The sequence below is a fragment of the Eschrichtius robustus genome, chromosome 9 (genome assembly GCF_028021215.1).
Source record: "Eschrichtius robustus isolate mEscRob2 chromosome 9, mEscRob2.pri, whole genome shotgun sequence".
In the NCBI taxonomy this organism is placed as follows: Eukaryota; Metazoa; Chordata; class Mammalia; order Artiodactyla; family Eschrichtiidae; genus Eschrichtius; species Eschrichtius robustus.
Window position 1 is genome coordinate 49,056,286 of NC_090832.1, and position 22,974 is coordinate 49,079,259.

Here is a 22,974-nt window from a genome sequence, read left to right on the forward strand (position 1 = left end):
CCTGTCTTTGCGGAGTTCACAGTCTACTGGAGATAAGTCTATAGATAAGAAGAAATCGGCAAACAAAATAACAAAGTGTACATGTTATAAAGGAAATAGCCAGGTGTTAGAACAGACATTAATAGACAGGATGGTGAGAGGAGACCTCTTTGAGTAGGACACGTGTGAGCTGAAATCTAAAGGAAAAGAAGGTCCGGGAAGCAAGGAGTTTGGTGTAGTTAATGTACCAAAAGCAAGCGAGTGGGGCTGGAGCAGGGTGAGCAGGGAGAGAATGATATGCTAGAAAATGAAGGAGGCAAGGACTGTAGTAAGGAATTTGGATTTTTTTTCTAAGTTAAACTTCTTCTTTAGGAAAACAAAAAATTGAACTCTATAATCCTGAATAAGGAACTTAGTACTTGGCATGTAACAAGTACTCGATAAATGTTAGCCATTATATATATAGTACCCAGCTAAACTAGCAAGCCTTGGTCAAAATAGTGGAACAAAACTATCAAAATTTGAGCGATGAAAAGACATTCATTTACCCGACAAATACAGATTTTATTTCACAACTTTTCCACACAACAAACCAAATTCCAGACAAAACCAGTCAAGTTCCACTTACAAAAAGGAAATCTTGGGCTTCCCTGGTGGCACAGTGGTTAAGAATCTGCCTGCCAATGCAGGGGACACGGGTTCAAGCCCTGGTCCAGGAAGATCCCACATCCCGCGGAGCAACTAAGCCCATGCACCACAACTACTGAGCCCACGTGCCACAACCAGAGAAGCCCGCAAGCCTAGAGCCCGTGCTCCACAATAAGAGAAGCCACCGCAATGAGAAGCCCACACACCACATTGAAGAGTAGTCCCACTCGCTGCAACTAGAGAAAGCCCGCGCGCAGCAACGAAGATCCAATGCAGCCAAAAATAAATAAATAAAATAAATGTATTTTTTAAAAAAGGAGATCTTATTTTTGATTGACTCTCTGATATTCAATATTTCTTTGCTTTAACAATCAAAGGATAGCATAGAGAACTATATTGTCAGTACCCTAATTTCAAAAATAGATGAGGTGGATCATTTTCATCTGCTCACACAAACCAGTGTAAGTTTTTATCACAGGTGGCCATTTCAGAAATGAGAGTTACAGCTAATCAAACACTTAGCTCACATGCCTTAGTGATTTTAATGATATGATTGGTTGCTATGAGACAAAAACCTGTTGTGTGAGGAATAATCTGTTAGAAGTCATATGTCCTTGATTCAAAGGCTTTTGATTAACAGCACTAACATCCGCCTTCTGGAAAAGAAACAAACCCTATGATTAGAGCTTGGTAGTCCTTTTAAAGCAAATAAAACCTTATTAGCCACTTTTTAATAGATATGGGAAACAAGAATGGCTCTAAGCATTAAAAACTTTCAAGGCCACTGGCAACGTTGCTCCTCTTCTCCTTGTCTTCCTTCTTCCTACTTCCAGAGGAGTAGGAAGAGGAGGAACACTGAAAATACCGCAAATGGATAGCAGATGAGATATAGACAGTCTAGAAGACCCAAGACCTACCAGGCAGATTGTGCAGTGCTCCATGGCTTCGCTTGTGTGCGTGTGTGAAGTTGGCTTTGTAACTCTTCAGTCTTCATTCATTCATTTATTGAGCATCCCCTGGGTGTCGGCACTGTGCCTGGAGATGTGGTGGCAAACAGACACAGTTCATGCTTTCACAGAGCTTAGAGTCTCGTACGGAAGGCAGGTAAGAAGGTGACAAGTAAGAGTCATGCTTACTTACACAAACATGATAAGCGTTAGGAAGAAAATAAAATAGGGAGATGGGATTTGAACAGGTGAATCCACTGGTGAACAGGTGGTATCTGAGCTGAGCCCTGAATGTCGAGATGTTGATCTGTAAAGACACAGGGCAAAACATTCTGAGCAGAGGGGGTGGCAGACTCAGGGTCCCAGAGGTGGGGACTAGCTTGGGGCGTTCAAGAAGAAGAAAGACAGCCAGGATAGCTGGGGCTTGATGAGCAGAGTATAGTAGGAGATAAAATCAAGAAGGGCAGAGACCCGATCATGCAAGGTGGATTTTAAATGCAATGGGAAATCTCTGGAGGGTTGTATCTATAGCTGGTTTTGTAAATGGTCCACTCATACAAGACACCTAAAAACATGGCTGGCCTAGTGACCTGATAGCAGTGGCACTTTGTACCCTGTTCTAGCTGCGGAAAAGAGCAGCAGGAGAGACCAACCCTGTAGCCCTGAAACTCCAACTGGTGAGCTGGACCCCTTGGAATGTGTCTGACCTGCCCCAGGAAGGCTGTAAAAACAAAACCTCGGTGGTCTATCTTGTTCTAGACCATAGGGGGCTCTGTGGTCCTGTCTCCCCATTCTTAGAGATGCCTTCCATGTCCTGGTCTTTATCAGCCAAGGGGCTGGGATAGACCCAGTCAGATCCTTTTATCCTCCTCCCTTTCCTTAAGCCCCTAATATCATGACCAGGCTTAAGCAATAGCAGGGCTAGGGTCACGGTCAGGGCCAGGAGACAACCTGGGTTAAGAGGGGTGTGGTCAGTTTTGCCCAAGGAAGCAGGACAGGAAGGACCTAGCTGGTGTCACAGGTCAGAGCAGACAATAGACTAAATCCAGGGATTCTGACCATGCTTGAGAGACTGGCTTGTGCACATTTCCAGGGTCACCCAGCCAAGTTTCCTGAGTCCAGACAGTGGGGCCACACTAGTGAATACACATATTATTTGTCTTCTGTACTTGAGGCCATAGTCCCCTAGATATTCCTATGAAAACTTCAGTGGTTGCTGACTACTTACCAAACTAGAATAAAGTTCTTAACCACATTCTCACTCTCCGCATTCTGGTTCGAACCTTCTCTATCTGTTACTTTCTTGCTCACTTCCTAGTTTTATTTTACTTTACATCCCGGCATGTATCCTACCTACACAGCAGGCAAATTGGTTATTATTTATATAATCAGAAAAAGAATAAAGACCAATAAATATCTTTTGAAAACCAAGGTTCTTTCTTGCCCTAACTAGCTATGCCTCCTCGATCATCCAAGTTCTTACTTGGGCAGAGGTGGCAATGCTTGGATTACCAGGACGTGCTCATGGTTCATTTTGCGGGGTTATCCACTTGGCTCTCTCCAGTCCCTCTCCAAGCTAGGCCTACCCCTAAGATATATCCAAGCTCTCAGATTTCCCACACCTGAGCCCCTTTGGGCCTGGACAGTTCCCCCAGAGCCTTCCTCTCCCACCCTTCCTGGGTTCCCTTGAATGCCTCCTCTGACCTTCACTTCTCTTCTCTCACCTGGTCAGGCAGGTTGCCCTTCTTCCTTTGGGACTCTGCTACTCCTGGGCCTGGCTGGCACCAACTTTCTCCTAGGTTACATATTCATATAAATCACTGCCAGGCCTGGCTTTGCTCTGAGACTGCCCTCTTCTAACTGCCCTGGCCCCAGGTGCACATAGCCTTTAGCAACAGAGGACTGAGAAAGTTGGGAGGTGTTGCCAACTGGTTGGCTACTTCCCAGGGGTATGAGCCAAGTTTTCATTCATTGACTTCTTCTTGAGGGATTGGTGTGTGTGTGTGTGTGTCCAGGGAAGGAAAAGAGCAAGTAGTGATTCTGTGTCTACCCTTAGGATAATTTCTCCTAGCCTTGGGTTCTAAAAACTTCAGGAATTATGGTAGGAATAGTGGTGATCTGGACCCCTTGGGATGTATCTCACCTGCCCCAGGAAGGCTGTAACAGCAAAACCTGGGCAGTATATCTTGTCCTAGACCAAAGGGGTCTCTGTGGTCCTACCTCCCCATTCTTAGAGATGCCCTCCAAGTCCTGGTCTTTATCAGCCAGGCAGCTGGAATAGGCTCAGTTTGGATTATTTTAAGCATCTTATTTAAATAGGGGCCTATGTGGAGCTTTGTGCTTTCCAATTAGAACACCAAACTCATGATTTCACAGACGTTTTTATTTAGGAAAAAAATAAAAACAATGACTCAATTTCATGAAAGCAATCAAGTAAATAATAGTACAGAAATATGGCAAACATCTTAGAGGTGGTAAACGTTATCTGGAACCCTCAGTTGGTATCAAGACAAAAATTTGCACTGAGCTTACCTCTCCTTTCACACAAAGGAGCTAGGGTCAGCCTTTCCTGTTTTCTTTGCTGTCTTTACCTGCAGATGGCCACGACTACCCTCGAGCAGCCTACCAGCAAGTGATCCAGCCGGCTCTACCTGGGCAGTCCCCACCTGGAGCCAGTGTGAGAGGCCTGCACCCTGTGCAGAAGGTCGTCCTGAACTATCCCAGCCCCTGGGACCAAGAGGAGAGGCCTCCACAAAGAGACTACTCCTCCCTAGGGCTCCTGAGGTATCAGTAAGTACGATGGGGCCAAATTTCAAACAGTTCTAACATGAAAAAGAATGATGCCAATGCAATCAAAATGTATCTAAGCTCTCTGTTGGTTTGCTACCCAGGCTGCTGACCAAGTCACACACTGGAACGCCCCACATAGACTTTTCAGGTCAGGAGGAAAGGGAAGCTGGTTGATAAGAATCTCTTTACCAGACACATAAAGCCACTGGTGACTAGTCAAAATGCTCTTGAAGGAAAGGCTCTTAAGATGCTAAGTCATACCTGCTTCTTTTACTTTCAGATCCCCTGGCCTTTTAGCCCACGAAATAGGTTTTTAGTTTTACTATGACTGACTTCCAAAGCTATGAAGTTCTTTTTTATATCCCTAGTTTCTACACCTGTTTAAGCCCATTTCTTACTTTGAAATTTTAAATCAATTCGCTCTTAATAGAAATTTAAAATAACCTCTTATTTTCTTTTGTAATAAAAGAATTCACACATGTTGAACACCATTATTAGGTCTTTCCGATACTTCTTCCAGAAAAACAATTTTGGTTTTTCTTGACTTTAATTGTTTAATTGTCTAATTTAATTGTCTAATCCTTTAATCATATTTCTCTTCATGGTTCTCTCCTTTTTTAAAAATTTATTTATTTATTTTTGGTTGTGTTGGGTCTTCGTTGCTGCATGCGGGCTTTCTCTAGTTGCGGCGAGCGGGGGCTACTCTTCCTTGCGGTGTGTGGGCTTCTCATTGCGGTGGCTTCTCTTGTTGCGGAGCACGGGCTCTAGGCACGCGGGCTTCAGTAGTTGTGACTCGCGGGCTCTAGAGCGCAGGCTCAGTAGTTGTGGCACATGGACCCAGCTGCTCCGCAGCATGTGGGATCTTCCCAACCAGGGCTCGAACCCGTGTCCCCTGCATAGGCAGGCAGATTCTTAACCACTGTACCACCAGGGAAGCCCCATTGTTTTCTTTTGACTTTTCAAGTTTTCTTTTTCTCTTAATTTATAGATCTAAAATATACAGGAACAACTCATGTAAATGGAGCTTCCTAATTTATGACAAAATTGGAAAGAGAGTAGATAAAATGTTTGCTCTTGCTCAAGCACGACTTTTATATACCACTCAGAGTAAATCTATATTCTGTTTTGAGAACGAAATGAGATATGAAGGTCCTATTAAAGCAGTTTTTTTCAGAAATAGAGAAATCGGTAATCAGCTCAAAAAGTTTATTGAAAGAAAAAAGCCCACTCTATTTACAATGGCAGATAAGGCACATCCGCCTTTCCTCTTCACTCAAAAGCCGACAAGCCCTCAGATTTTCTTTGCAGACAGATGCCTTATTTTTTTAAAAACAAAATTGCATGGAATTTATATAATGGAATTAAGTAATGATTCACAGCCAGATAAGCACTCTTGCAGAAAAAATATCTAAAATTCCAAGAAAACAAACAAAATTTAAGCATCTTTATGTTTAGTGTTGAATAGGAGAGGCAATAGTAATTTTTAAAATAAATTTTTATTTTGAAATAATTTTAGATATACAGAAGAATAGCAAATGTAGTACAGAGTAATTGCTTTTGTAACATCAATTTAAGCCTGCTATGGTCTCCTTGGATTTATTTTATCATTTTAAGATAATGAAAAATAAGTACAGGTAATGAAGCTAATTCTCCTCTTACTGGTCTTTTGAAAGAGAACCTTAATACAGAAAATTTACTCTGTCATTACTCTCCATGATATTGTTTTATATGAAAGTTTTTGAATATTATCAAGGCCTTAACATTGCTTTGTCAAATAAGCAACCGTCTTTTATAACAACTAAGCAACTTTGGGTACAAAGGCATTTAATCCAAAAAGATTATGGAACTGGATCCCCATTAGATGAAGGCATATGTCGTAAAATTTTTTTTCTATATTAATATAAAATAAAAATAACTTCCTCAAGCATTCACAATTAGAAATATAATACAGTTGATGGGCTTCCCTGGTGGCACAGTGGTTGAGAATCTGCCTGCCAATGCAGGGGACACGGGTTCGAGCCCTGGTCTGGGAAGATCCCACATGCCGCGGAGCAACTAGGCCCGTGAGCCACAACTACTGAGCCTGCGCGTCTGGAGCCTGTGCTCCGCAACAAGAGAGGCCGCGATAGTGAGAGGCCCGCGCACCGCGATGAAGAGTGGCCCCTGCTCACTGCAACTAGAGAAAGCCCTCGCACAGAAAGCGAAGACCCAACACAGCCAAAAATAAATAAACTAATTAATTAATTTAAAAAAAAAAGAAATATAATATAGTTAAGATTCTGTATAATTTTATTTTAAATCTTTTTACATAGGACTTTCAGAATTTTTTTTATACTCTTTTGGGTAAAAATATGAAATCATAAGCAACAATCTAGGCATATACACACAGATTTTTATATTCAAAACTTTTGTAAAATTTAGAATATAAAACAATTTCAAACATAACAAATAACAAACATTCCTGTTCCCACTACCTAGGTTTTTTAAAATGTTAACAATGCCACATTTACTTTGTATTTTTTTGAAGAAATAAAACATTACAGACACAGCTTTAGTCTCCGTATCAGTTAGAATTCAGTTACAGAAAACAGAAACAACTCTAGCTATTGTAAACAGAAGGGATTTAATATAGGGAATTGGGTACTTACGACATTGTTGGAAGTTGGAGGAACGAGTTTTAGGCTGGGCTTCCAGGAATGATCCCAGAGCAACGTCACAGAACAGGAGACCAAAGAGGCTGCTTCCTCTGGCATGGTCAGAGAGGCGGAGGGTCAGAAAGCCACCACGGAGCTCTCCATTCTAGGCCATGCTGCCACAGCACAATCCAGAGTCTGGAAGCTGCCACCACCTCAGCTACTGGAAACATTTTGTTCCTGCTAGGTCTGCACTGGCAAAAAACGGATGCCCATGCCCTGCCCTTGACACTGTGAAGCTGTAACGGGACACTGGGATGCCTCCTGATGAACTCGGCACCTCATGACAGACGGCCCTTAACAACAGAAACCACAGAAGTGGCAGAAGCATGGCCTCCATTTCCGTCTACCTTCCAAATCTCACACGAGTGCATCTGGTTGTTCCTCTCAGCAGACTGTTCATGGGAATATTTTGATGACCAAAATAATAATAAAGATGCCATATAATAATATGGTACAAACCTCTTTAAAGGGTCTTCAAAATCAGATTTTCATTCGTATATTAACATAGATACTTTTAAACCTACATGGTCTTTTCTATCTTTTGAGATATAGTTAAATGTTATGTATCGTGAGCTAAAAGTTGTCTTTTTATCAGAATGCCTAAACGCCAAACCTTGTATGTCACCCATTGTATTACTTTGTTTTGTTGGTGATCTTGTCTGATCTGTACGAGAGACTTATCTTCCCCATTAGACAGTCCTTAAATCGAGAAGTCAAATCCTTCTTCCGTCTTTGACCCCTAGCACAGGCCCTTACAAATGGCAGCCAGCCAAATTGCTCATTGACCAAAATCTCTGCAGAAAAAAACCTTGTCCTTCTGGGTCAGGAAAGAAATGGAGGCAGAGGAGAGAGATAGCTCACTGGTATTTCCCATAGTCATTAAAGGCTTTCTGTCCCCCTAGGTTTGTGTTTATAAAACATGAACATTTACTGTGAATGTATTCCTTTCCAGGGACCGGCTTTATAACCAGCCACCTCACAGAGCTGGTGTTCCTGAGGAGTCCTTGGAGTGTCCTGCAGAGTTGAGACCGCAGGGTCCCCAGACTCCATCCCCAGCTGCTATCCCTAGACCCCCAAGTAACCCTCCAGCCAGAGGAACTCTGAAAACAAGCAATTTGCCAGAAGAACTGCGTAAGTTGTTTGCGATGTTGTTTTTTCCTTCTTCTTGTCAGGTCTTATACTTTAAGAGTACTTGATGATTATTCATCCATAATCTTGGATATCTCTCACATACTACACAGTGAAATGAAATTTCCTTTTTTGCTTTTTGTTAGAAAAGTAACCAGCATTTTGTAGGACTGTTTGTAGTGATTCTGACACTACCTGCAATACTCACAAAGTGCTTAACAACTAGATTTTCTTCAACATGTACTCCAACAACAAATGACCCCCACGCTTTTTCCTTCTTCTAAATGATGCTCTTGAGTGGATTTGTCCCTGGATAGATTGATTAGATGTCCATGTGGTATTGGCCAGGGATCTAGCATCTCACCATAAATTAGCAGCAGCCTTCAAGAACGAGGTCATTTCCTGTAGGAATAAGCAATCTTGTTTGGAAAAAGCAGTCTCACATTCTCCATACTGTTTTACAACCAAATGCAAACTAAGCCTTTTATTTAAAGAAACATTCGACTAAGTGTCAGGTGATGATGCTTTTTCCACGTTTTGCAGCCAGAACCAGAAATGTTGAAATATCACCAAAATGTTCTCATATTAAGGTCTGTCAGGACAGTAAGTTCCAGAAATCTTAAGAAAACAGTCACTACTTGTGAAATTGTTACATTCTGCTGTGCTTGCTGGAATTCTAATAAGCCCTTTCCAAATCTAGGCACTGCTTTGAACCAAACTTAAAATTAAGCCCTTTGCATTTGTTAATTCCAACTGGGGGAATCCATGCTCTTTGGTCGTTTAAGGCTCTGAAAGATTTCTATGACAATGATCCATTGTTGTTTTTTATTAAAAATTTTTGTTTTAATCTTCTTAAAATCTTAGACATTTAAATTTCAAGCATTTCTGGAGAATGGAAGATGTTAGGATATAGTCTGGGTGTCAGTTTATAGACCATATTTATCCTACCATAACCTATAAAGGGAGTCCTAAAATTCTTGCAGAGGAATTGGTTGAATACTAGGTGTCGAGAAGAAAATAGAGTGCCATCAATATGCCTGGCTGCTTAAATGAGTCAATATGACCATTGAACATACTTCCATTTGAGAGGTGTGCTTCAAAAAACAAGAGCCTAAGCGTAGATAAGTAGGTTATCTCCAGCCCCTGCTTTCTTCCCCACCCTCTGCCCCAGGGCTTCCTGAGATGTAGCCAGTTGATTCCAGACTAAAAGCCAACACAGAGAGATTATTCATCTACCACATTAACACCCTAGCCAGATAATTTACCCAAGACTTTAGCCTGGGAAAACACTGGTTCCCACCCTGACTGGGTTAGGCTCATGGGCACAATCCCATCTGCTGCTCTAGGCTGACTCAGGGAGAAACAAGGGAGTTAATGATGCTGGACCTGCCAGAGGCGGGCTCTCTCCTTCAAGCTGCTGAAGTTCTTAGTAACGTTTCTGAGCTGCGCTTTAGTCTACTCCACCTTCCTGGCCTTTCCCCCACCAGTGAGGGGATGGGGGGAGGAGGGGGAGGAGGGGGAGGAGAACCACTTTCTCCCTCTCCTCACTTGCTCTTGTCAAGTTCAGGGCAGTGGAGAGCATCATGAGATCAAAGGAGGACGCTGCTGGGTGGCCCCTTAGCAGGGCTCAACTTCCTGGCCTGCTGTGAGAGTATTTTGTGGGCACAGAGCCAAGTGTCTCTAATATACCCGGGGTGGCCTGATCTTAAGGCCCTGCAGGTTCTGGGTGATGGATTTTTTTGTTAACGCATCATGTGGTTTTTCAGAAGACCTCCTCTGCTTGTCTCAGCCTGCCAGAACTCTCTCTCCTTTCCATGCACCCTGAGCAGTCTGCATTCCCTTGGACAGACCCCCCTGCCCCTTTGGGCCTGCAGATCTATGTCCTGAGGACAGCAATTCACCCTGCTGTAGCCATAAGCCCTTAGACCACTCCCATCCTGAGGCTTCCCTTCATTATTCTAGAAGGACAAAAGACATTGCATACACTTTTCAAGTGTGGTTTAGAATAGAATAATTTGACTAGTTTCTAATAAATGTGAAAAATCTCTCTTAGGGAAAGTCTTTATCACTTATTCTATGGACACGGCCATGGAGGTGGTGAAATTTGTGAACTTTTTGTTGGTAAATGGCTTCCAAACTGCAGTAAGTATTTTATCCAAAGAGAAGACTGAACAGTTAAAGTGAGTATAATGAAAAGAAAAACAAGAAAAATTGTAAAGAGCTGTTGATGTTTTAAGCTATGTTATTTGATTTACGTGATTATGAACTAAATGCTTATGGATTTAGGTAATTATTTTCTAGAGTTTAAACTACCCAAAGTCTCCAGCATGTTTTTCCTGCATGCCTTTTGAGCGACCCCAAGTGCCTCCGAACAGCCAGAATGGCGTAAATGCTGAGCATGTATGCAGCTGGTGCCCGGCCTGAAGAAAACGCCAGGCTCTCGCTGCACTTGACATCTTTGCCCATGCTCACCAATCATGCCCGCTTTGGTTATGCTTCCTGTGGTACAGGAGGCTGCAGGCTTCACCAGGTCACCTACTCATCTTACAAGGTCCTTTCGTCCTGCACTGGGTTGTGAGGTTTGCAGTGGAGGCCCCTGCAGCCTGGGGCCCCGCTGTGCAAAGCTGCTGGACCACACTTTGCTGCAGCAGCAATGCTTCTGGACAGGGAGGCACCTGGCCAGGTTCTCGGCTGGTCTAGGCTAGTTCAGGAAGGTAGACACCCCAGCCCTGCAGTTCACTGTGATCTTAGCCTAAGAAATCTCAGGAAGCACATGCTCCTCAAGTCCCCTGCAGTGCTTTGAAAAAGCTCAGCTTAAACCCATGTAAGTTTTCCTTAGGATAAATAGAGAACCACAGGAGGTTGCTTGGAGGACTGGCTTTCCTCGAACGCTGAGATCGCTTCTCTTCCTTCCCGGAGACCTCCTCTGGGTATTTAGGGACAGTCAATTCTAAAGAGTGGTGAAAAATTAAGGGAAATATCTACAAATAGGAATGTTGAAGGATAAAGGATAAATGTTGACATTTAGTAGCTAAATGTCAATTTTAAAGATTATTTAGCATTTCTAACAAGAGTTTTATTCAAATTTTTTCTTCAGTCTATAATTCTTCTTAAATGGAAGTACATGAAAGTTGTTAAAAGTATACACTTTATACACTTCATGACTTTATACACTTCATGACTTCATGACTATATAACTATATGACTACATAGAGACCAACATTTCAATTTCTCATTTCTGGGATAAGAAACACTGTGGCAACCATGATATAAAATCAAATTACAAGACGTAAGGTCAACATTTCAGAAAAGATCTTACTTTTGGTCCTTTCCAAATAAGCATACTGCTTGTCTCTGGAGAAGAGGACAGGTTTTTGTGACCTTAACAATCAGGGGCTGCTTAGGCCGAGTTTAAATTTGTCCTTGATCCTCATCACTATGAAGCCTATGGTAGAATCCCATAGCCCCATCCTGCACAGCTAAGTTACTATATTGATACATCAAGATCCCCTTAGTGGAGAAAAATAAACTTAATGGGTAATTTAATAAAGGGACAATTTTCCAAAGTTCTAGGTGAGTTTTAGGGAATCCACAGGGAATAAATAGTTCAATATCCCAGGACTAGCAAAAGCAGGAGTTCCTACCACCCTGAGGTCTAAAGAGGCAAGGGAACAGTGACGCCTGCAACCTAAAGGGGGTGCTGTATTGGCTTGCCAGGGCCGCCACAGAGTACCACAGGTGGGGGAGCTTAAACAACAGACATTTATTTCCTCACAGTTGTGGAGGCTAGTAGTGTAAGATCAAGGTGTCAGCAGGGTTGCTTTCATTCTGAGGTGTTTTCCTTGGCTTGTAGATGGCCATCTTCTCCCTGTGTCTTCACCTGGTCTTTCCTCTGGTCTTTCTTTATAATCTCCTCTTATAAGGACACCAGTCATATTGGATCAGGGCCCACCCATAAGACCCCATTTTACTTTAATCACCTTTTTAAAGGCCCTATCTCCAAATACAGTCACAGTCTGAGGCACTGGGCGTTAAGACATATGTTGAGACATACGAATTTGGAGGGAGGCGATTCAGCTCATAATAGTGGCTGGGTGGAAAAGTTGGCCTGACAGGAGCTGTGGATTTTAGTAGAGATCTGGAGAGACTCATGGAAGATCTCCAGCACATTGTGCCGCCCAGAATGTCCACCTCCATAGCAAGGAAGGAATTAGGTGCTGGGGTAATAATGAGAATGACCATTTATTGAGTACTTACTTCATGTCTGGCATTTTGATGCGCCTTTTCCACGCTAACTCATTTTAATCCTCACAACCACCCTAGGAAGTAGGTTTATTAACCACATATTACAAATGAAAATATTAAGACTTAGAGAGTTTCGGGAACGTTTCCAAAGTCATGCAAGTGGGAAGGGCAGGAGCCAAGAGGAAAGCCAAGCTGCCTGTCTCTTCTCAGCCCTGACATCACATTGCTTCTCTCTCGTAGAACAGAAATGGATAATTGGCACAACCTCGGAGAGCTGCAGAAGCTCTCTCCAAATTACCTAATGTAGCCACTGGCCATCGGACATTTTAAAGCAGGAATCATCCAAACCAAAAGGAAAGCCATTCCATTTTTGATGTTCCATCAGTTAAAAAGAAAAACATTCTGAACTCATATTTGTACTATATGTATCTGAGTTTGGTGTACACAAGGCAGGATCTTGTTCCATAGGAAGCTTAGAACTAGGTTGAAGAGATAAGACAGACATCAATGAGACATTCAGTAAATGAAAGAATGCTATAATAATGTGTTCAGTGTCCAGTACCACCAGTGGTCACAAAGGGGTAGAGTTCATTAAGGTGAGGAGAAGGAAGTCAGTGTGTGAGAAGGATTCACAGAGCAGGGGGGCTTGCACTGTGCTTTTAGGGTGCAGGGGACACCAATGTGGGGAGTAAAGTAGACAGGACATGTGTGGAAAAGAGAGGTAAGCCTGGATCACGGGTGGCACAGAAGCTTGCTGCATGGCTGAGACTTGACTTGATTGGCCCTAAATGGCGGCATAACATTTAGGACAATTGATCTGGGAGCAGTGTGGCTGAATCAAATAACCCCTCTTCAAGGACACTCTCCTTGTATTACCCATTCCCGTATATAATCCCTCTTCCAATCAAGAGCGCCTTGTGCACAAACACACTGCTCTCTGGCTGCAGAACAAGGCTGAGCTCAAGAAAGGCCTTCTTATTTGGTCTTCTGTAAAACAGAAAGTAACTGGTTTTTCTCCCCTTCGAAGGCTTCATATTTAATACCAGTCTTTTCAAGGCCCAGGAGTTCTACTTCTTGACTTTCATCATAAACCTTTTCCCCGCCATCTCAGTAATTGTTTCTGTGACTGTTTCTTGGACTTGTTTCAAGTTTCATGCAATCCTTTCTAAATATATAGATCGAAACTGGACATAATACCATAATAATGACCTGGCTAATGCAAGCAAAGTACCATGTCGTATCTCAGTACGCACATACTACACATCCATTAAAATGCTCCAGAATCATGTTTGCCTTCCAAATTACAGACATATATATATGCATATGTTGCTGGCTTACATGCAACTGGTGGTCTACTATGTCTCTCAGATTTTTAAAACATAATTACAAATACTAAATACTCAAATGCCTACTAATCTTGAAATAGGAAACATTTTAAGAAAATTGTATCTTGATTTTTAAATTTACAGGCTCCTCCTTGCAAAAAGCATTAGTGACTTTTTCAGTCTTAAATGTATATAGCCTCCTGTGCTTTCTCTTGCTTTGCATCTAGACAGAGCTTCTCATTAAGAGTCACTTTCCACATCTTTTTCTTGTAGATTGACATATTTGAGGATAGAATCCGAGGCATTGATATCATTAAGTGGATGGAACGCTACCTTAGGGATGTAAGTACTTTCCAAAATTCTGAACTTGTTTTCTGGTGAGAAAGACAATTAGCTTGTGGAGTTATTTTATGAAAGAAGCACTGGCATACCCACCAAGGCCAAAGCTGACAAAGTCCCAACAAAGCTTCCCTTGTTGGCAGCCGTGCAAAGACTTGGAAAGGAAGGATGGGGTCACCCTCCTGAACATGCACAGGCAGGAAATAACTGTCGAACCAGACACAGGTGGTTGATAACAATCACAGCAAACAATTTTTTGACCAGAATAGGAAAGGAGGAAATGAAGGCAGGGAGTGGGGTGGGAGTGGCAGAATTCAATTGAATCTGAGGCCACCCCAAATGTTTTGTGGGATCAGGCTGAAGAGGTTTCCAGGGCAGCCTCACAGGCCGCGCAGCACATTGCCCACACACCGCCAGCCCCCGACGCCCTCTCACAGCCCTGTGATTTGTTTTCCACTGACAGAATCTATACCGACCACTGGGACACTTTGTGCTTTAACAAGATAGAAATTGATTGCTGCCAGCCTGTCTGTGTCGGCCGCCTCTTTCGGAGGGAGCGGTGGGGGACAGAGTCTCGGCAGGCTGGGGTTTTGAGGCTTTTCCTTTTGTCTGCAGCCTGATGTTTGCTTTGTGCTGCAGGGTCTGCTCCTCGGCAAGCAGGGCAGTCAAGGGTGCAGTAACTGACAGCTTAGATCCTGCTGCCCGAGGGAGGGGGTTTACATCGTTGCCATTGCAGAGCCATTTTGCCACAATGCAGAGTCACTTAGTGATTCTGGTTTTCATTAGACATTTACTAGCGATGGTTGTAGAAATCGGTGTGCAGAACCGCATCCATTTAGGAGAGCCTGAGCCATTCGCTCTTGGTGTTTGAAGGGAGCTGGGGAGGGAGACAGAGGGGAGGAGGGGAGGCGGGAGTCTGCCTGGGCTGGGGCCGTGCCTTTCACTTTCTGCGGATGGAGGCCGGCCCCCCATCCCGCAGTGTATCAGAGAATGCTCACAATCCTGCTGGCCGGTCTCCAGCCTGCCGTCACCGAATGGACCACACTCCACACTTCCATAAACATGCTTTCTCCCTCTCATTAACAGAAGACAGTGATGATAATTGTAGCAATCAGCCCCAAATACAAACAGGATGTGGAAGGTGCTGAGTCGCAGCTGGACGAGGATGAGCATGGCTTACATACTAAGTACATTCATCGAATGGTGAGTGAGGAAACCACAGCACCTCGGCGGCCCTGGGCCCTCGGAGTCGGGCTCTTTCTTCTGTGAAGGCCTGTCCTTCACCAGAGGCCAACTGAGGAAGGCCGGCTGATGGGTGAAGAACCCCCGCAGGAGAGGCGGGTGTTGGTTCTCGCTCCGCTTACCTTCGGGACCTGGGACAAGTCCCCACATCTCTGGGACTCAGTGTACGTCTCAGTAACAGGGAGATTAATCTGTGATCTCTAAGTTCCAAGATTCTGGAAAGCAGTGCTTCGCTGGCTTGGTTGTTTATCAACAAATGTGAAGTCTGGGGGGTGTGGTGGGGTGGCGGGAGACAGGGCTGTGAGGGGAGTGGGCTCCTGCATCTGTGTCCTGCTCTGTCTCCTGCCTTTTCAGAGAGCCAGAGTAGCACAGCCAAAAGGACACCGCCTGTTGTGTCAAAGAGACTGTTCAAATCCAGCTTCCTCCTGTACAGGCTGTGTGACCACCGGCCAAAGGCTTAAACCTCTTTGTGCCTCCATGTCCCTATTCAAAAAATGGGTCACTAACACTGCGTTGTTGTGAAGATTGGATGAACTAATGTCTGTGGAGCGTATGGCACAGATCAGATGCTCGGTCAAGGGAAGGGATGGTTCTAGCTCATGATATATGAGCAACACCTGAACTATGGGGGCCTGGTCAAACTAAAACCAGGGGGAGACATTTATAGGAAGTTTGACTTACGCAGCATCTGACAGAACATTCTGGCTGAAGGTATCACCAGCTTTGGAACTGGCTGTGTTATGGGCAAGCAACCTCCCTGCTCTCCGTGACCGTATAGACCCTGTGGAGACGGTGCCTGCTTGACTAGGACGCTGGACTAGACTTGTGACTGTCACACTCTCCTGTAGAGTCCCTCCAGGTGCCCATATGTGCCGGGGGCTCTGGGCCTCCCACCCCACCCAGAGCTGTCTGCCTTTCTCAGGCTGGTTTACCAAGGATTCTGAGACTTAAAAAGGCTTGAAACTCACTGGACTAGAACTTGTAAGCTCCATTTCAGCTCGAACATTCCACAAGGGGGGAAGGCACCTGGAATGGGCATAAAAGGTCACTGATTAAGACAGGAAGATGGGGCAGGAAGCAGACATGACCCAGACGGAATAAGTAAGCAGCACCAGGCAGGAGGCAGTCAGGCGGTCAAGGACATGCAGCTTCACCTCAGGGGAGGCGGACTGAAATCCAGGTCTGTCCTGTGGGTCGGGAGCACCGGAAAAAGGCAGGCTGGCTGGGTGGGTATTCCCCATCTGGGTCTTCAGGGTCTCTGGCTCCTCTTCTACCAAGTGCCGACCACTTACTTGAGCTCAGAACCAACCCAAAGCAAAAGCCGAGGCAAGGTAGGGAGGTCAGAGAGTGAGGCCAGGGAGTCAGGAGATAAGCATCCCTCCTATTCCATTCTTACCCAGCCTGACAGACCCCGGTGGGGCCCAGATGAGCCACCCTTTCTGCCCTAAAAGGTCATGGCTGGCTCTGGGTGCTGCTACCCCTTGGCTGTCTGCGTGGCCCCGAAGCTCTCATCTCTAGGAACTGCCCGTCCCGGGGCCGACAGCTCTTGTGTGTGAAGGGCTCCAGGTCCTGTCAAGCTCTGCTGGTGTGTGGTGACGCCAGGCAGTAATAGGCAGCTGAACCTCAGGGCTTTTCTGACGGTGCCCAGCCATGAACCAGATTGTCCCAAAACTTGGTCTCTTTGGGCAACGATGTCTCGGGCCCTTCCTCATCACTGGAGGGGTCGAAGAGGCCAGCTGCCGAAGTGCCTTCCTGCCCACCTGGCTGACTTCCTGGTCCCCTCCAGGCAGCAGGAAACTCCAGGACAGAGGGAGCGAAGAGGTACCCATAAGTAACTGCATCATAGAGCCAACGGCTCCCAGAAGGCCCATCTCTGGAAACATAAGAGATAATAAAAACGCACCGCGCCAGGGTAGCCTAATGGACAAGCAAAATTGTACAGTATGCAGTGTCCTGGAAGTCAGGGACTAAATCCAGTTCTTCACTTTTAACTTACAAGCCCTACACCCTTCCTCTCACTTGTTTGTACTCATGTGGTTGGTGCTTTTAGTTGCACCTCACTCGGGCCATTTTAAAATATGCCTTTGGTGTCGTCTTCTGATTTTTAATGTGAGATGGCTCTGAGAAAACACCTCATGGATGGTTTGTGTGTGTTGTGACTCTGTGTGTGTGTGTGTGTGTGTGTGTGAGAGTGTAAGAGTGAGTGTTTATGAGGCTGTTTCTATGGTGATTTCAGTCATCACCACTGTCACTTTCTTCTCTGTTCTGTCTTTATTCCCATGCATGGTGAAGACTTCTCAGTTATAAAAATCAGTTGGAAGATGAGATAGTTGGGAACACATAATTCCTCATCTCCTTTGTCATCAGATGACTGAAAGCTTTGTTCTGGTTACAGGATTTGGAAGACTCTTAACTCCTCTCACATTGAAAATTCTGGTTTTGATAGAGTTCTTGGCAGCTAAATCTTGTGGGGCCACCACTGTGTCAGAGCAAATTGGAAGTAGTGTGGGAAACCTAAAGTTTGGCAGATGGAGCTTTTCTCATTGACCTCCTAGCCTTGCCTCCCTCGGCCTCCCTCGGCCTCCCTCGGCCTCCCTTGCCCTCCTGTGCTCCAGCCTCAACGCATTACTAGCTGGTCCCAACCCCACAAACATTCCTTCACACCTCCAGACATTTGCTCATGCTGTTTCCTCTGCTGAGAATGTTCTTCCCCTCCCCCCATTTTCCCTGCCTGACCAAATTCTTATTTTCTTTTAGTATCCAAATGACAACTCCCTTGTAACTCCTTCAAGCCACTGGTGTAGAAAAGGATGGCCCCCACTGGGCTTCCACAGCGATTTGTTCATACCTTTCACACTGCACTGTGGTCGGTAGTTTTCCTTTCTGCCTGCTTATTAAACTGCTGGCTTTGTGAGGATAGGAATTATATCCATGGTGTCTGGTAAACTGGTTCTCAAAAAAAAAAAAGGATCCTGATTTGTAGCGTTTGCCCATTTCCGTGGTACAAATACTCTCACATGGCCGATTTCAAGCTACCAATGTGAAGTCACTGAACACAGAATTGGGAAGAGATGCACGTGAGTGGCTTCTGTGAACTGCTATGAGGCAGCTCAGCACACCCCGTAAAGTATCCTAGTCCTTGAAACCCCAAGTCCAGCACAGAGCATGACTTTTTTTTTTTTAATCTCAAATAGGTTTTTTACATATTTTAAAAATATTTGACAAGTGGTTTTCAATAACAGTAACAGTATTTCCTTTATTTTCTTAGATATTCTATTCTTTCTTGTTCTCTTAGGTGTTTTATTTTCTTACGTATTTTATTTGGAGAAGGGGTCCTTACCAGACTATCAAAGGGACCCATGGCATGAGAAGATAAAGAGAGAGTCTTTAGAAGATTGGGGAGAGACAGAAGCTGTTGTTAAAGATATGCACAAGATGGAGAGTCCAGTGAGAGCACGACCAGGGCACTGGGGTGCGGGGCCTGCCTTCACAGCATGGCGGGGAAGGTGGTGGTGCCGGCCGGGACCCCTGACCACAGAGCATGACTTTCAATAGGCCTTCGATACATGACGGATGAATGTGCAAATGGCATACACGTGAGATTATGAGTGTGCGGCACTGAAGGAAATCAGAATAAAAATCCTGTGTGGGCTTGCATGATCGTAGGTACCATTAACTCCTCATCCTCATTCCTGAAATTAATCCTTCAGGTGTGTTCTCTTCCAGATGCAGATTGAGTTCATAAAACAAGGAAGTATGAACTTCAGATTCATCCCTGTGCTCTTCCCAAATGCTAAGAAGGTAAACAAACAAAGGGTTTGTTTGTTATCTGGGATTTTAAGTGGAAAAGCTTGTCAGCTCTTTATCCATCCTTCGAGATAGCAGTGTTGCCAGAAAGATCAACAGGTTGTAGCACTCAGTTGACCAGCATGAGTCAGGAAGGTTTCAGAGCTTTACCTGATAGACCCTCCTAATTGTTCAAGCAGCCATCACACACAAAGAAGTAGTTTGTGTTTTAACTCATGAGACGAAAAGAGACTGTTCATCTGATACTTCTTATCTCTTGCACATAAAAGTCAAGATGTGTGCATTTTTTGCAGGCTGTTCCAAGGAAATGTTTTGTTGCACATAGTTCAGCTCTCAAAGCTGTAGAATGCGGGAATTAAACCCATACAGTTACCGAAGGGAACTTTGCTGTGGGTCATATGAGGGTTTTTTCACTGGAAGGGCAGGCCAGCAGATTTGGAGAACGGGGGCAAAACCATCTGAGGCCCCAAGCCAGGCTTGGAGAAGCAAAGGCAGCAGTGTAGTAAACATCTTGGGAGCCAGACCACAGCACCCTGAGCTCAGGCCCAGCCCCACCCTGGAGGATCCCTAGATGTCAGGACTGCACTGAGACTTCTGCCCTGGGTGAGGGAGGGTTCCATTTATGCGAACGGGACCCCTGGGGTTGCGCAGTTCACAGCCTGCCAACAGTGTGCTTTCCATCCCTCGCCCAGGCGGCTCTGACTGCTTTCACTGCAACATGTCCTTCCTGGTCTCCCTGTGTCCGCTTTGACCCGGTACAAGCCATCCTCTGTCCTGCCATCAAACAAGAACATCCGAAATGTAGATCTGATCTGTCTCTGTCCAGCTTAGAAATTTTGTGGTGGTTTCCTACTGACTACAAGATCACATCGGTCTTCCTTAGTATGGCGTGCTTGGCCCTTCAGAAGAGGGCTGTGCCGCTTGCCTGGCCTTCCCTCGTGCCACCGTGTGCACAGATGACACTACGCTCTGGGCACAGTGGCCTGTGTCAGCTTGCCCTCACACACGCCCCACTCTTTCATGTTTCTGTGCCTTTGTACTTGTGCTCTCACTGCTCTGCAGTGCCCTTCCTTGGTTGTCTGTCCGGGGAACTCTCGCTTATCCCCATAGCACCCAATCCCTCTAGCCTCTCCTGACGGCTCCTCCCCCGTGCGGAGGTACTGAATAGTCCCTCTCTTGAGAGCTCTTAATTATAGTACCTTGAGTCAGTGGTGCGTGGCTGGGGCTGGGGCTGTGGCTGTTGGGAGTAATTGTTTAGAATTACTGGAGCGTTATGGTGATAGAAAAAAGCAGACCAGCTTTTAGTTGGGTTTGTTAATGTTTTTTAAACTTCTTCAAACAGTCCCCTTGTTACTGGCTCTCAGGGCAGACTGCTCCACTTGGCATGCTATGGCCTAGAAAATAGTTACATTTTGACTCCATCATAAGACTATGAACTCCTCAAGGCGGTAATTGTGTCTTTTTCATTTGGGCATCGTCAATACCCAGCACGGTGCCTGACCTACAGCAGGTGCTGTGTGTAAGCTCATCCTGCAATCCCCAAAGGAGTCCTATCTACTCAGTGAAAAATCTATGAGGCCCTATCTGATACAGCCCCCTCTACTTCCAAAACCCCTCCCCTACTCTCTTTCATTCACTCTTCTCTGGCCGCACTGGCAAGCATGCTTCCACCACAGGGCCTTTGCACTGGCTCTCCTATCCGCCTGGAACCAGACATCCACAAAGCTTGCTCCCTCTACTCTGTCATGTCTTTGCTTGTTTTCTCAGTGAGACCTCTCCCTCACACCCTATTTAAAACTGCAGATCTTTCATCCATGCCCAGCACTCCCTACCCCTTCTCTCTGTTTTATTTTTCTCCACAGCCTGTATTACCATTGAACCCACTATATATTTTACCTATTCATTGTCTTTCTTTCCCCAACAGAATGTCCACTCCCCGAGGGCACTCTGAAACTGCACCCTCACGATCCCTGGCTTACAGGTTCTGCTTTTGCCTGATAACTGGGATCTGGTGGGCTTCTTCTGTGAGCCAGCCCTGTCGCTGGAGTGAAAGGATAATGAATTAGATTAAGCCCAAAGCCTTGGCACCCTTCTGCAGAAGCCACAGGGGAATTCACATCCCTCTGCATGACTTCTGTCCTACCCCTTTTATGGGAGAGTGGTGAAAAGCACACTGAGATGCAAAGGGCAGGTAGCCTGGGAGACTGAAGGAAGATGCTGGACACCTGTGCTTTCCATAACAAGCTACACAGCTTGTACCCGGAGCCAGGAACATTTCACACTCGAACCCCTTCCGAAAGCAAAACAGTACAACTCCCGGAAGAATTTAGTAGGAGACGCCCATGAAGGAAAAATTGGGAACTGAATCTGGGATCTAGAGTCCAGGTTTTTCTCTAATGGCTTTTGCTTCTGTCACTCTCTCTCCCCAAGGAGCATGTGCCCACCTGGCTTCAGAACACTCACATCTACAGCTGGCCGAAGAATAAAAAAAATATCCTGCTGCGGCTGCTCAGAGAGGAAGAGTATGTGGCTCCCCCCCGAGGGCCTCTGCCCACACTTCAGGTGGTTCCCTTGTGACTCCCTCCATCCCCAGATCTCGGGGCCGTGCCACGTTTGGGCCCCTGTTCTGAGGGGCACTCTTCTGGCTGAGGCTGTGTGGCAGCGTTCAGGGCTGTTGTTTTCAGTCCCTCCCTGAGGGGCCCTCCCACCCCAGAAAACCTGTTCTGCAGGGTCCTCTTCCTCCCGGCCACCCCAGACCTCAAAGGACCTTGTCTTTGAAACAGAGGCCATGGATGCTCTGCATTCCCTGCTTCTTAAGCCCACTGCAGGTTCCTCCTAAGAGTCTGACGTGTCCAGAATGGGCTCTCAGCACTTAGCAAGTAGACAATACAAGTGACGTTGCAATAAATGTCAACGACCACAAACACTCTCCCATCGCTTTGGGCTACTTTTCTGAGTTAGCCAGATGCTGTGTGTCTTCAGACCAAACTGATTCATGTACAAATAATAAAATATTTACTCTTTTGTAAAATTGTGTTTCACTTATCTCAAAGGACATAGATAGATATTAATTTATCTGGGCAGGTGCTTCCAAGGACATCAATAAAGCTGCTTAAATAGAATATTAGACAAATGTAACAGACTACTTTGTATTAAAGGATTGAGGCCAGAGAGTTAAACAATCCCTTTTAACTTAATCTTGAAAGCTTTACTCCTGCAGTAGAATTTTTTGAACAAAACAACTTTGTACCACACACAACCATGATTCTAAATAAAATCATAGTTCTTAGGAAGACGAGTACTTATCAACTATAAATAAGAAACTTTGCTGATGAATTGCAAAGAACACTAGTTTTCTTTACATTATAACCTAGATATCTACTGGGTACAGTGAATGTCTTTGTTTTTAAAACTAGGAAAAGAAAAGAAAAGCTAGTATACCCGAAGTCCTCATTTGTAAGACTCTATGACGAGTACCTTTAGTGTCATAGCATTTGGGACCTGGTAAAACCGATGTGCTTGTTCAGTTAACTCAAAGCGCCTGGAAAACACCCCAGACACAAACATCAAGGCTTCCTCCTCTCTTTTTATTGTTTTTTTTTGGAGGTGACACCATCATTAAAGATTCTACACACAGTTGTACAAAAATGGCATCAGCAATGATTACTCTGAAATGTTTCTAGTGTGTGGAGGTTTAATAATGTGATGTTATTACCCCTTCCTCACTTCGGAGGCCTGTCCTGAGCCCTCAGCCACTATTCCTCCCAGAGGTGAACGATGAGGGAAGTTACCCTGGTCCTCTTGCATTCATCTGCAGGTATGCAGGGG

The 22,974-nt window shown here is 45.0% G+C and overlaps 1 protein-coding gene across 2 annotated transcripts in view; it reads left to right on the forward strand.

Moving 5' to 3' along the window:
- Window positions 1-22,177, forward strand: part of TRAF3IP2 (TRAF3 interacting protein 2) — a 41,212-nt gene extending 19,035 nt beyond the window's left edge. The window contains exons 3-9 of one of the 2 annotated variants that reach the window (XM_068551237.1): window positions 4,172-4,358; window positions 8,013-8,191; window positions 10,242-10,330; window positions 14,032-14,100; window positions 15,184-15,300; window positions 19,066-19,140; window positions 21,577-22,177. In XM_068551237.1, the coding sequence (XP_068407338.1) occupies window positions 4,172-4,358; window positions 8,013-8,191; window positions 10,242-10,330; window positions 14,032-14,100; window positions 15,184-15,300; window positions 19,066-19,140; window positions 21,577-21,723 (863 nt within the window). In that variant the 3' untranslated portion in view covers window positions 21,724-22,177. Of the gene's footprint in view, window positions 1-4,171; window positions 4,365-8,012; window positions 8,192-10,241; window positions 10,331-14,031; window positions 14,101-15,183; window positions 15,301-19,065; window positions 19,141-21,576 lie in introns of both variants that reach the window. The other variant, XM_068551236.1, reaches the window with a different exon arrangement.
- The last annotated feature ends 797 nt before the right edge of the window (window positions 22,178-22,974 follow it).